Below are 13,875 nucleotides of genomic sequence, written 5' to 3'. Positions count from 1 at the left end.
GGGGTGCACAACCTATGGCCTGTGAGTTGAATGTGGGCCACTACCAAAAATAATCCTGCCTGTACTCCCAAAAAAGATGTATCTATCTGGTCCATAGTGGTCCTAAGAAAGAAATTCAAGATTGTAATTCTCTTTCTGTATGGCTTACAGTGTAAGCAGACCAATGGCAGAAGCTTTCTTTGAGCATCTTTCTCTGTCTGGGCACATGTCTCTTTGCACTGTGCCCATCTCTTTTGTTCTTTAGCTATATGGTCTAATCAGGAGGTTCATGCATGCATTCTTATTATTGGTGCCTGGCCTCTATGCCAACCCCTGGTTCATTAATTCACACATACAGCATCAATACCCTTTGTGAATAAGTGAACAAATACAATATAGATACACCAGAGAGATTACGTTCATTCTGGCTACTTAAAATAAATTTTAGTAAGTATTTTGTAAGGTATGAGTAGATGTACTCTTGTATACTCAATAGTGATGAACCGGAGTACATACTACTAATCCTATTTAATCTCAAGAAAGCAAGGAGGGGACTTCCTTCTCCCTTTTTCATTGGTAAAACTCGGCAGCATACTAACAGCACATACCTATGCATGTGACTTTGTATGGTTTGGTTTTGCCTATCAGAAATCATAGCAAGTTGAACAAAAAATCCAGACAGCAACTGGAATAAAATACAGTTTGCTATCTCATTAGTTTCTACACCCTCCTTTGCTAGAACAGCCAGAGCAAAGCTGTTCTAAGTTCTTGTGAGAGGTGTTAATAGCATACTGCAGACAGCTCAACAGATAGTGTCACTAGTATCTTTTCCTCAGGAGATTAACTCAAAACTCTTTTTTTAGCCTAAGAATTCAAAGCCACTAAATACTGCAACAGTCACAGAAAGCTCTGCAGTACATGACTTCTTGCTATCACTATAAGGCTACTAACCTGGTTGCATAACAAAGTGGGTGTTTGTGTTGTCTAGTTTGGTGTTTTAGAGACTGGCCAGTAAATAAATTTAACATGCCACCGCCAACAAATTCCTTTGACTAGACTTGCCCTGCTGTAACAGGAATCATGCCTTGTTTTTACTGTTAATAAAGTTACATCCTAAATAAAGTACACTGGTTTTATATTGGTTTTCATTGTGAGATTTACAGCAAATTTTGATTATACAGAGAATGTACCACATATTGTATGGGGGGGGGGGAACAGGATTGAAAAAATAAGTACATATTGAACAATGAAGATGCTACTAAATTGAAAAGCTGATGATAGTGACAATTTATCCCATGTCACTGCTAATCAAAGAGCCGATACTATGAAGCTGCTTGTTTCATTCTCTTTGATAGCTGAAGTAGCTAATACCAATTCCTGCAAATGCTGCTTGACTGCTGTATGAGACAATTGCTCCAGGGCTGTACAGCAGACAATTGATAACACTTGTGTTGATAAGTTACAGGTTAGTTATTCATCACATTCACAGTTTATTCAAAACAGATACCATTTCATCACTCTCAAAGTCCCTCTTAAGAGATGCTTTCATTTAATATTCCATTTTGTTTTTAGTAGTATAAAATTTCAAATGGTATAAACTATTTCTAATGGCTTTTGCTACTGAGCAATAGAATTCTGTGCAGTAACCACCTCTTCAAAACTTGCAATTTTTAAATGCATGTGATCACAATTGGTTTCAAGTCCAGTCAATACTTGATTGTTTCCAGTCAATAAATAATAAGGCAGCGTTCTTCTGGATAACGAGAACGAAAAACGTCCAGCCCATCAGTTATGTTCTTTTTTTATTTTATTTGCTGTTTGTACTTATTCGCAGCACTGATAGTGTCTGGCATAGTTTTTACTCAACAGACAAACATCTTTTAAAAGTGTAGCACTAATTGGTTCTGTAGTTTCTAATCTACTTTACACACTACAGTATAATGTTATTTTACATAATGTTAGTGTACAGAAACCAAAACTATGCACTTCTCTCTCAAAGATGAACACGAAAAAGGGAGCTGCACACAACACAACAGATAGGTTTGTAGTAACAATGTGGGCAGGTTACAAACATTAGAATGCAATTTAGAACCACTTCTTATGTCACTACCTTGAACAAAGTCTGCTTTGAACTGCCATTATTTTGATTGACCCCCATCATGTGGTTTGCCTCCATAATACCAACAAGCAATGTTGGCTATTTCACATGGGGCCTCATGCAGCAGCCATATCATGACAAATGCTTCTTATAAAGCAGAGTTACAACAAGATCCCTATTCTTTGTTGCAACTTTTAGTGGTGATAACCAAACACTGTCCCTCCTTGGATAATTCTTGCAAGCATAGAGACTACACTGTGTTCATGGAGCTTCCTTGCACACAATGGATTCCCCATTAATTTTATTTGCATTCATGAGTATGACTCTGCAACTAATTAAGAACATAAGAAGAGCCCTGCTGGATCAGGCCATAGGCCCATCTAGTCCAGCTTCCTATATCTCACAGTGGCCCACCAAATGCCCAAGGGAGCACACAAGACAACAAGAGACCTGTATCCTGGTGCCCTCCCTTGAGGTGTGTCTATGCAAATGAGTCTTGCATGTACTGACTAGGATATAAATAGCTACTGTATATATAAAAAGGTACTTGACTACACGTTTAAAGGAATATCTATTTTAATACAATTCTCAACTCTTGTCAAGCATTGCCCCAAATGCTGCTGAAAAGAGCCCTTGTGGATATCTCTGTTCTATGTTTGCTTCCAAGTGAACTCTGAAAGTACCCAATTCACCTCTCCTTACATATCTGCTTCCAAATCAAGCAGTCTTAATTTTTACCTCCATATCTGTTTGCCCCTGGTTCCTTAGCAAAATGTATCTCCTTGGTTCCAAAGTATACTTTCCATTAAAAGTCTCACACCTTTTACTAATCTCAATAAATACTGTAGGGAAGGGCTGACCAGTTATTCTCACTTAGACCTGATAGCATCTCCACTACTATTGGTGAGGGAACAGCCAGTCTTGCGTGATACAACTGCAGGATGGGAACATGTTTCATCAACAAAGATAGAAAGTGGACATCCAAGGAAACTAAAACTAGTTTTTAGCAGCAAAGGGACAGAACTTAGCAAATGCTGGAACACTTTCACCCATGCTTTTATCCCACTGCAGACTGCATTCAATGAAGTGTCTATCTATAAAAGCAGGCAGGCATGCAGAAAGTCTCTGCAAACAGTTGTATTTTATTTAGCCATTTTTCAAGTAGAATTAGAAAAAAAATCGTACCCAAATTGCAGATCTTCACAAACTGAAGAGTAAAACAGGTAAGCACCACATGCATTATAAATTTGATTATAATTTGTATCTCTTAGCACAGCTTAGGACCCAATGCTATCCAACTACCCAGCACCGATGCAGCCCCAAGATAAGGGAACAAACCTTCCCTTCCCTAGACGAGGCCTCTGGCCCCCACTACCACAGGATGTAGGCCACTGGCATGGCTGCATCAGCACTGGAAAGTTAGATAGAATTGAGCTGTCAGAGAGCAGCCTAAAATACCACAGGAATAATTTGTGCTTAGTCACAACTCCTCAAGAATTACTAAAGACAAAACAAGCCTACATTACATGACAAAGAATAGTTACAAACAAAACAATGGAGTACCAATTACATACAATATATACAACTGAAAAATGTACTAAAAGTTTAATTTACAAAAATTAACTTAATGATCCATTTGTTTTCCCAGAAAAAGTTAAAAAATTCACAATATGTTCTGAAATAGAATGAAAAAATTACAGTTATAAAAATGGTATCTTATATCTATGTATGAACACAATTTTGTTATTTAGTACAAATAAATCTTATTAAAATATAAAATTAATATAAATAGGCTCAAATGGATGCCTTTTAAGTGAATCATACCAGTAATATACTGAAGTATCCACAGATACTTAAAACCATGTTTACAAAATGCACATGAAATACAAACCTAGGATACATTATTTTATAATGCAACACAGAAAGTGATTTACTAGACTGGCCAGAGGGACAAATCTAAACCCAGTGTTAAGAGGAAAGGGCTAAACTTTGCTGAGCTCCCCACCCCCCAAATGCCCATCAATTCCCTCAGCAAAGTATGCTACTGGGTTGGCTCAAAGATTACATTTTACAACTTCCACAGAAAGTAAATACTGCTTTCTTCAATGACAATCATCAAAGAAATCACTTGAAGCAAGGCATTAAACTTTTCACACAACAAAATGTTTAGGTATACAAATTCATTTTATCTATTAATTTTTATGCCTCTCGCAAGACTTCAAATAAGCTTCCAGAATATTAATGGAAGACTTCAGTGGAAGGAGAAGGCAATAAAAAATCTTTTAAAAAACATCTGCCCCAATCTCAAAAGACAAGCCAAACGCTATTCTGAAAAATAAAGAGCTAATAGATTCCTCCAGGAATTTGTTGACTTGTTCAAGAAACAGAAAGTGAAGTCACACTCTACAACATCTAAAGCAGCTCACTGATATATGTTTAGATTTACTCCATCCACTTATCTGACATGAAACTGAGGGTCTTTGAACTCTGTCCCATCACACCGGTGCTCCTGAAAACTGTTGTTGTCTTTGTTCCAAAGCTTGTTGGCTTAACAGCTGCTGTCGTTTTTGAAGAAAATGCACAACATCTGGACTTCTCAGAAGTGACTAGAAAGAGACATATAGGTTGATGTTAAGACAACAAGGCTTCTCTTGATGTGACCAGCAGTTTCAGGAGATGATTTGGTGTCGGGACTCAGAGGTGTGGAAAACTAGATGTGCTAAAAGGAAGAGCACCGGCCTCATCTTACTATGCCTAGTCAAATGTACTATTGCACAGCTAAGAAACAGCAGGGAGAGGAAAGCTCATGCATTATGGCTACAAAAGCTTCTCTGTGTTCTCCTCTATGTGCAGAGGAAAAGAATAATAGTTAATGAAATACAGGTGCTATTTGCATTAGTCTTTGGGCAGATTGTTTGAGCAACTTCCATGGGAAGATCCCTTTCTTATTTTGCAAGAAGCAAACAGCAATGTACTATACCTGTTCAATGAGATAATCCAGTGGTTGGGGCCATTACTTTGGTTTTCTCCTTTTATTTCTCCCAGTTCCCATCCTACAGGTTGGTCATTATAATTTCATATGTTTTCAGAACCAGAAGGACTAAAAACTTAAATTACAGACTACTGGAATTCTGAACATGAAATACCTCAAAAACTGTATACTGTCCACCACTCCTAACATTTGATATTTGAAGCATCCAGTTTGTATGCAGAACCTACAAGTGCTACCAGTAAGGTTGGATATATTGTGTTTATTGACTGAGAATATTACTTGGGCTGCAATCCTATCTGCACTTTCCTGGGAGTAAACCTCATTGAACACAATGGAATCTACTTCTGAGTAGACATACATAGGATTGCACTTTCAGAGTCATTTTCTTATGCTGTGCTACCCTTTTCAAGTTAGCATGGTATCGAAGTTTATCAGGCTGCATTAGTACAGCAGTCAACATGCACCTTCCAAAGAACATTTTCAGAAAATAATTATACAGTAAATATAGAATAACTTACTTTAAGGAATTTGTGAACTATAGTTCTCCACTTGCCACCCTTGCAAGCATTACATCATCTTGTGCCAATAGTGGTGAGAAACCCCATACAACCCCATCTGTAGCCTGGAGTTGGGGAGGGGACAGATCATCCCAGCAGCTGTGAGGACACAGAAGAACTTCAGAAGACACAGCACAACTGCAGGGAAGAATTCCACACACTTCCAACTCCATGCTGGGGATAAAGGATGGGGTTGGCCATTTTGGTGCTGGATAGCCAAGGGATCCTGACTATTGTCCATCCAATACCAACAGCATCTCCAGTCTTTCTCTCCTGCTCTAGAGAGGAAGGTTGTGTCCAGTTGTTTCAATACCAGATAGCCAAAATGTCTTACCTTGAACACCTCACCTGCTCAGCATCAAACCAAAGGGAATTAGAGGACAGGTCCTCTCGTGGATTGAGAACTGGTTGGAGGCCAGGAAGCAGAGAGTGGGTGTCAATGGGCAATTTTCACAATGGAGAGAGGTGAAAAGCGGTGTGCCCCAAGGATCTGTCCTGGGACCGGTGCTTTTCAACCTCTTCATAAATGACCTGGAGACAGGGTTGAGCAGTGAAGTGGCTAAGTTTGCAGACGACACCAAACTTTTCCGAGTGGTAAAGACCAGAAGTGATTGTGAGGAGCTCCAGAAGGATCTCTCCAGACTGGCAGAATGGGCAGCAAAATGGCAGATGTGCTTCAATGTCAGTAAGTGTAAAGTCATGCACATTGGGGCAAAAAATCAAAACTTTAGATATAGGCTGATGGGTTCTGAGCTGTCTGTGACAGATCAGGAGAGAGATCTTGGGGTGGTGGTGGACAGGTCGATGAAAGTGTCGACCCAATGTGCGGCGGCAGTGAAGAAGGCCAATTCTATGCTTGGGATCATTAGGAAGGGTATTGAGAACAAAACAGCTAATATTATAATGCCGTTGTACAAATCTATGGTAAGGCCACACCTGGAGTATTGTGTCCAGTTCTGGTCGCTGCATCACAAAAAAGACATAGTGGAAATGGAAAAGGTGCAAAAGAGAGCGACTAAGATGATTACGGGGCTGGGGCACCTTCCTTATGAGGAAAGGCTACGGCGTTTGGGCCTCTTCAGCCTAGAAAAGAGACGCTTGAGGGGGGACATGATTGAGACATACAAAATTATGCAGGGGATGGACAGAGTGGATAGGGAGATGCTCTTTACACTCTCACGTAATACCAGAACCAGGGGACATCCACTAAAATTGAGTGTTGGGCGGGTTAGGACAGACAAAAGAAAATATTTCTTTACTCAGCGCGTGGTTGGTCTGTGGAACTCCTTGCCAGAGGATGTGGTGCTGGCGTCTAGCCTAGACGCCTTTAAAAGGGGATTGGACGAGTTTCTGGAGGAAAAATCCATTATGGGGTACAAGCCATGATGTGTATGCGCAACCTCCTGATTTTAGGAATGGGTTAAGTCAGAATGCCAGATGTAGGGGAGAGCACCAGGATGAGGTCTCTTGTTATCTGGTGTGCTCCCTGGGGCATTTGGTGGGCCGCTGTGAGATACAGGAAGCTGGACTAGATGGGCCTATGGCCTGATCCAGTGGGGCTGTTCTTATGTTCTTATGTTCTTACGTAATGTTTTGTTTCCTTTTCAGATCCAAATTTGGAGCTGGATAAGGAGAGTGGGCAGGGACAGTCCCCACAGCTGTGATAAGGTTCAATGACTATTCATACCCACTATGCCAGGGCTTTTCAGACTAGAGCGTCGTGACGCCCCAGCCTGTGGCCCCTGGCCTGTTTCCCCTTAAGGGGCGGGGGCAACCTGGAGGCAGCAGCACAATCCCCGGGATTGCTAAACCGAAAGTGGAGTGCAATCGCTCCACTTTCACTTTTGAAGCTTCAGGGAGCTCTGCAGACAGTCACACGGCTCCCTGCAACCCCAGGAGGCTGCAGGAGGCTCTGGTAAGTGTACGTAAGCCCCTGCAGCCCCCCCCCGAGCGGTGCAATCCCGGGAATCGCACCGCTGCCTCCCCCCATCCCTGTAAGAACTTACTGTGGCTTTCTAATTCCCTGGGAGTTTGAAAACCGCAGCACTATGCTCTCAGTTCCAAACCTGAAGCTAAGCAGGGAGCAGAAGATTGTCTCTGACTCTGCATGAAGACTTTGCATGAAGTCAGGGGCTAGGATTACCAGCCTATGCATGCTGTACCTTCACTGAACACTGCGAGACTTACTTCTAAGTGAACATACTGAAGCAGAGGGGCAGGGTCCTGCAACCATACATTTTGGTATGGCAACAAAGTTCAGTCCCTGGAAAACTGGATCTCTGAAAAACATGCACTGCATAGTAATGTAGCTAGACATTACTTAGGTCCATGCTATTTTCTGATTTTTAAAGTATGCAAAGGAATGTGCACATTCGCAGTGTTGTCATTTCTTGTTATACAAAACTTTTTTAACAGTAAGCATTCTTGCAAAAAAAAAAAAAACTTAAAAAAAAACCCTCTTGTTGAAGCTTTTTCCTTCACAGACCTAAAGCACTTACCAATCTTTTCTGGTTCAATACTTGTTCCAAAAGTGTAGGTTTTGCTGGCCGATCTCCAATAGAACCTGTTCTTTGCTTTGATGCAGAAACCGAACTTTCAGTGCAATCCTGAGCACAGAAAAACAAAGACAAAACCTCAAATTGTATTCATCAGTGTATTTCATACAATGAAATTGTATTCATTCAGTTCAATTCACCTTAGGGGGAAGTTCCCTAGACATCATCCTACTACCTCTTCTTGAAAGGTATTTCCTTTCAAAGCACAAAGGTATTTCTATGTAATTACCAACTTTTCTATTTGCCAACTATCCTTCTGAAAATCTAAACATGGAAGTCAATATATATGTAATAAATATTATATGGCCAGGAAAGATAGAGCGGATAGAGAGATGCTCTTTACAATCTCACTTAACACCAGAACCAGGGGACATCCACTAAAATTGAGTGTTGGGAGAGTTAGAACAGACAAAAGAAAATATTTCTTTACTCAGCGTGTGGTTGGTCTGTGGAACTCCTTGCCGCAGGATGTGGTGACAGCATCTGGCCTAGATGCCTTTAAAAGGCGACTAGACAAATTTCTGGAGGAAAAATCCATTATGGGTTACAAGTCATGATGTGTATGTGCAACCTCCTGATTTTAGAAATGGGCTATGTCAGGTGCAAGGGAGGGCACCAGGATGCAGGTCTCTTGTTATCTGGTGTGCTCCCTAGGGCATTTGGTGGGCCACTGTGAGATACAGGAAGCTGGACTAGGTGGGTCTATGGCCTGATCCAGCAGGGCTGTTCTTATGTTCTTACATATTTACAGTAATTATGTAAAAAGTTGTAAGACACTTTTCCACCCAAAAGGACTCTCAAGTTGAACATAAAAGAGGACAATAAAGAAATAAAAATTCCCAAACATTAAACACCATCATGGAAACACCATAGCAACAGAACAAATAGGAACAAAAACAAAGGGCTACTTTGGGGAAGCCGTAATATCAAAACTCATTTCGTACCAGGTTCAAACCAGTTTAAAGTTTGTAGTGTAGAAGTACCCCTGAAAAACTGAAAACATAGTTATGTAATACTTTTAAGGCCATCACTTCACATACAATTTTTTTCTAAATAATGTGTCTATAGTATCACAGCAAAGAGGTCATAGCTACGGTATGTAGTCAAAACAGATCTAACCATACTTCAGCAAATTCTCAGTATTACACTCTGTTGAGCATGCTTTACCTAACTGTACCCTACAAGTCAGTCAAACTTTTTGTTTCTTCTGTATAAAAGGGTCAGGACAAGAACTGTTCTAGCAATGGTGGTTGCTGAGGAAATCTGAGCTGAAACAGACCTGTGTCAGGAGACAACTAATTTGTGACCTAATCCTAGAAGCCATCAGAAAATATGCAGTCCTTGTCCATCTGCAGGACAGACCTACAAAGCACTGTGGGTCCCCAGCACTGAGAAGCAAATGCCACCTGTTCACACTTAAGAGTCTTCCACAGCATATACCAGTCAACATGGGCATAAACTAGGGCAAACATGAATGCTGAAAAAAGTGAGCAAATGGTGCTAAGACACAGGAATCAATGTGCCAAGCCTCAGACTATCGCAAGACACAGGTCATTGTATCAAGAACTGTTCTGTTCATTCCTAGCATCTCTTCAATTCACTGCGAAATACAAAGTCAGGCAGGAAATGAGGAGAAGGCTACCGCAGAATGCCAGATGCAAGGGTGGACACCAGGATGCAGGTTGTCTTGTGTCCTGAGGCATCTGGTGGGCAACTGTGAGATACAGGAAGCTGGACTACATGGGTCTTTGGCCTGATCCAGTGGGGCTCTTCTTATGTTCTTATAAGGTGCAACCAGTGAAAAACAGTATCCTAAAAGCATTTCCACTCCCAGAGAATGCACTGCTTAATTTGCAATAGGACTGACCATGTTTACTTAAAGATTTTTAACCTTTCCTTTAAGTTAAGCTTCTCAAAGAAGCTATGTTAAAAAAAAACCACCATAACAAATAAAAAACATAACATGCTGCTTTCTCAACCAGTGGTATGGGTACCACCAGTGGTACTTATTTATTATTTTATTCTTCACATTTTATACCGCCCTTCCTCCAAAGAGCTCAGGGCAGTGTACACAGCTGCTCCCCTCCTTCTTGTTCTCACAACAACCCTGAGGTAGGTGAGGCTGAGAGAAAGTGACTGGCCCAAAGTCACTCAGGAAGCTTCGTGGCTGAGGGGCGATTTGAACCTGGATCTTCCAGGCCTAAGTTCACCTCCGAAACCACTACGACACCCTGGCTCTCCACCCTGTATTTGAAGTGGTGTCTGGTGGTATTTACTGCCTGGCAGTAAGACCAGGAACGTGACACAACAAACAGCAGAAGGAGCCTTGGCTCAGTGGGCAGAACTCCAAAGCAAGCTTTTCCACACTTGAAAAAGCCTTCCCATCCACCGTGAGCCTGTTACTGGTGTTTGTCACATTGCATTTAACCTCCCAACCCAATGTGACTGGCAATTACATTACTTTTGGTTAATTCCAGTGACACTTTGAATAGGCTGACCATGTGAAGTGGTATGGCAGAGGACAAATGTTGAGAAACGCTTCTCTAAAGCAGTGTTTCTCAACATTTGTCCTCCATTGTACTAATTCAGGGATGTCAAACATAAGGCACGGGGGGCTGGATGCGGCCCGTGGAAGCTTTTTATCCGGCCCTCAGGCTCTTAGCTGCTGAGCAGTGCTAAGGTGTTACTGCTAAAAAGACAGCCCCACAAAAATTGGGCTCTCACATATCTTGACATATGACAAAGATTTGTGGGTTTTCTCTTTTGTCATTTGTAGTTAATGGATTCCTAAGTGAGAAAAAGTGCTTATTTTTGGTTATGAGTTGTTTAATGACATCACTTCCTGCCTAACGACATCACTTCCAGCCCTCAGCAGGCATCATGAATGCCAGTTGGCCCTCGGTATGAAACGGGTTTGACACCCCTGTACTAATTCACGTATCACTATTCAAAGTCCCACCAGAAGTAACTGGCTGTGACATCATTGCCAGTTACTTTGGGTTCGGAGGCCAGATGTGATGTGACAAACACCAGTAAGAGGCTCAGGGTGCACAGGAGGGCTTTTCTGAGTGCAGAAAAGCATGCTTTGGAGCCTTCTACCACTGTTCGTTGTATTGCATTTCTGATATTGCTGCTGGATGGCAGGTGTCCAGGCGTCCCATGAGTACCCACCAGATACCACCTCAAGTACTACTGGTGGTATCTGTACCACTGGTTGAGATACACTGCTTTAGAGGGTGGCAAATCTTAAAAGATGGAACTATACTGTCATTATACCAGAAAGCACTACCAGTGTAAGAGAAACAAGGATTGTTTTTCACTGCAGGAACTCCCATGCCTTTGGGAGAACAGCAGGATATCAATCAAGCAAACACACACACACCCACAGAAGTGACAAACTGGAGACAGGATGATCTCCTCCAGAGCCTCAGCAAAGGGAATGCAGAGCCCACAGTTTGCTCCCTTGATAGGCAACCCTTGTGTGTTCTGCTTTCAGATGGGACATAAGAAGATCCCTGCTGGATCAGGCCAAAGGCCCATCTAGGCCAGCTTCCTGTATCTCACAGTGGCCCACCAAGTGCTTCAAGGAGCACACAAGACGGCAAGAGACCTGCATCCCAGTGCTCCCCCTCGCATCTGGCATTCTGAGGCAGCCTAAAGTCAGGTGCTTGCACATACCTATCATGACTTGTAACCCGTGAAGGACTTTTCCTCCAGAAACCTGTCCAATCTCTTTTAAAGGCAACTACGCCAGGTGCCATCACCACATCCTGTGGCAAGGAGTTCCACAGACTAATTACATAGGAACAGCCCCACTGGATCAGGCCAAAGGCCCATGTATCAGCCCAGCTTCCTGTATCTCACAGTGGCCCACCAGATGCCTCAGGGAGCACACAGACAACAAAAGACCAGCACCCTGGTGCTCTCCTTTGCAACCGGCCTTCTGAAGTAGCCTCCTTCCAAAACCAGCAGGCTGCACATACCCATCAGGGCTTGTAACCCAGGATGGACTTTCCCTCCCGAAGTTTGTCCAGCCCCCTTTTAAAGGCATCCAGGCCAGACGCCATCACCGCATCCAGTGGCAAGGAGTTCCAAAGTCTAATCATAGGCTGGGTAAAAAATCAATGGGCCGCCAGCTGGGCATCAGGCCTCTCCCTTCCTGGCCTGCTCCTTACCTCCACCCTCCCGCCGCCTCCTGAAGCGCCTTGAGCGGGGGCTCCTGCAGCCCCGGCTCCGCCGCCTGCGCCGGCCCCCGCGCCCCCACCCAGGGCCTGGTCGCTCTTCTTGCGCTTGTACTTGTCCTTGTACATCTTGTTGCGGTGCCTCTTGCACATCCAGGGCTTGCGCTGCTTGGCCACCTGCGTGGTGGTCTCGCTGCAGCCCTGGTAGGTGCAGCTCTTGCAGCCGCCGCCCCCCGACTGCGCCCCGCTCTCGTCCTCGTCGTCCGCGTCCTCCAGGCCGGGGCTACCCGCGCTCTCGCCGCCGCCCCCCGCCGCCTCGCCCTCGGCCTCGGCCTCGCCGGCGGCGCCCAGCCCATAGAAGAGCATGAGGCTGCCCTGCGCGGGGGGCGCCTCGGAGGCCGCCTGCGCGCGCTGCAGCACGGCGCCCGCCGCCTCCCCGTCCCCGCCGCCGCAGGGCTGCATCACCAGCAGCGTCAGCGGCTGCGGCGGGGAAGGGGACGCCGAAGAGAAAGCGGCGGAGCTGCCGCCAGCACCCCCGGGGGCCTCCGTCCCGCCTGAGGGCCTCGCAGCCAGGCCTCGAAGGGCCGCAGCTGCCACAGCAACGGCGAAACTAGCCCGCCACGGCGGTGACAGGTTGAGTGCTACCGCGCAGGCGCGTCAGAGACACCGCGCGCGCCGTCGTGGGACCTTGCGCGATGTGCGCAGGCGCACCAGAGACAGAGCTCTCGCGCGCGCACCGACCGTTGAGGGACATTCGGCAATCTGCGCAGGCGCAACGACGAACCGTGCGTTGCCTCTATAGCGCATGCGCAAACTAAGCCGCCGACGTCACGTCCAATGTTGGGCCGTTGCCGTTCGGATTTGCGTGAGATGATTGACGTCTGCGCTCTGAGAGTGGGCGGGGACTCGCCTGCCTTTGACGTCATCCTCGTCTGCTTTCTGGTGATTGGACGCGAAGCCTTGGCAGGCAGCTTGACCTTTGATGGCAAGGCTGCGGTTGCAGCCCTATCCACTTACCTGGGAGTAAGCCCCATCGACTACAGTGGGACTTACTTCTGAGTAGGCACACATAGTCTTGGGGTCTTAATCTGTGTGCCTGGACAATTCCAATAGGGGACTGTAGTCCACTAGGGCTGCAATCCTCTATGCATGCTTACCTGGGAATAGGTCCCATTGAATTTAATGGGAGTTTACTTCTGAGTAGACATGCATAGGATTCGGTTGTAAATTGAGTGTCCACTCAATAAATTAGTTTCATCCATGAAAACTGAGTGTTGGGAGAGTTAGGACAGACAAAAGAAAATATTCTTTTACCCAGCACGTAATTGGTTTGTGGAACTCCTTGCCACAGGATGAGATTATGGCATCTGGCCTGGATGCCTTTAAAAGGGGATTGGACAAATTTCTGGAGAAAAAGTCCTTCACAGATTACAAGCCATGACAGATATGTGCAACCTCCTGGCTTCAGAAGGAGGTTACCTCAGAATGCCAGTTGCTAGGGAGTGGCACCAGG

At 44.4% G+C, this 13,875-nt stretch overlaps 1 protein-coding gene across 1 annotated transcript; it reads right to left on the bottom strand.

The window, feature by feature from the left end:
* Positions 1 to 1,660: 1,660 nt before the first annotated feature.
* On the bottom strand, positions 1,661 to 13,288 carry RFXAP (regulatory factor X associated protein). The gene is made up of 4 exons (XM_066621257.1): positions 13,074 to 13,288; positions 12,357 to 12,972; positions 8,125 to 8,232; positions 1,661 to 4,683 (listed from the first exon to the last, which is right to left on the bottom strand). Exons 1-4 carry the CDS (start codon positions 13,286 to 13,288, stop codon positions 4,573 to 4,575), a joined length of 1,050 nt encoding a protein of 349 aa, XP_066477354.1. The 3' UTR covers positions 1,661 to 4,572.
* Positions 13,289 to 13,875: the final 587 nt, after the last annotated feature.

Source organism: Tiliqua scincoides, chromosome 3 (assembly GCF_035046505.1).
Source record: "Tiliqua scincoides isolate rTilSci1 chromosome 3, rTilSci1.hap2, whole genome shotgun sequence".
NCBI lineage: Eukaryota > Metazoa > Chordata > Lepidosauria > Squamata > Scincidae > Tiliqua > Tiliqua scincoides.
The sequence above is the reverse complement of the archived record's forward strand: the minus strand, read 5'-3'. Positions and strand labels throughout refer to the sequence as shown.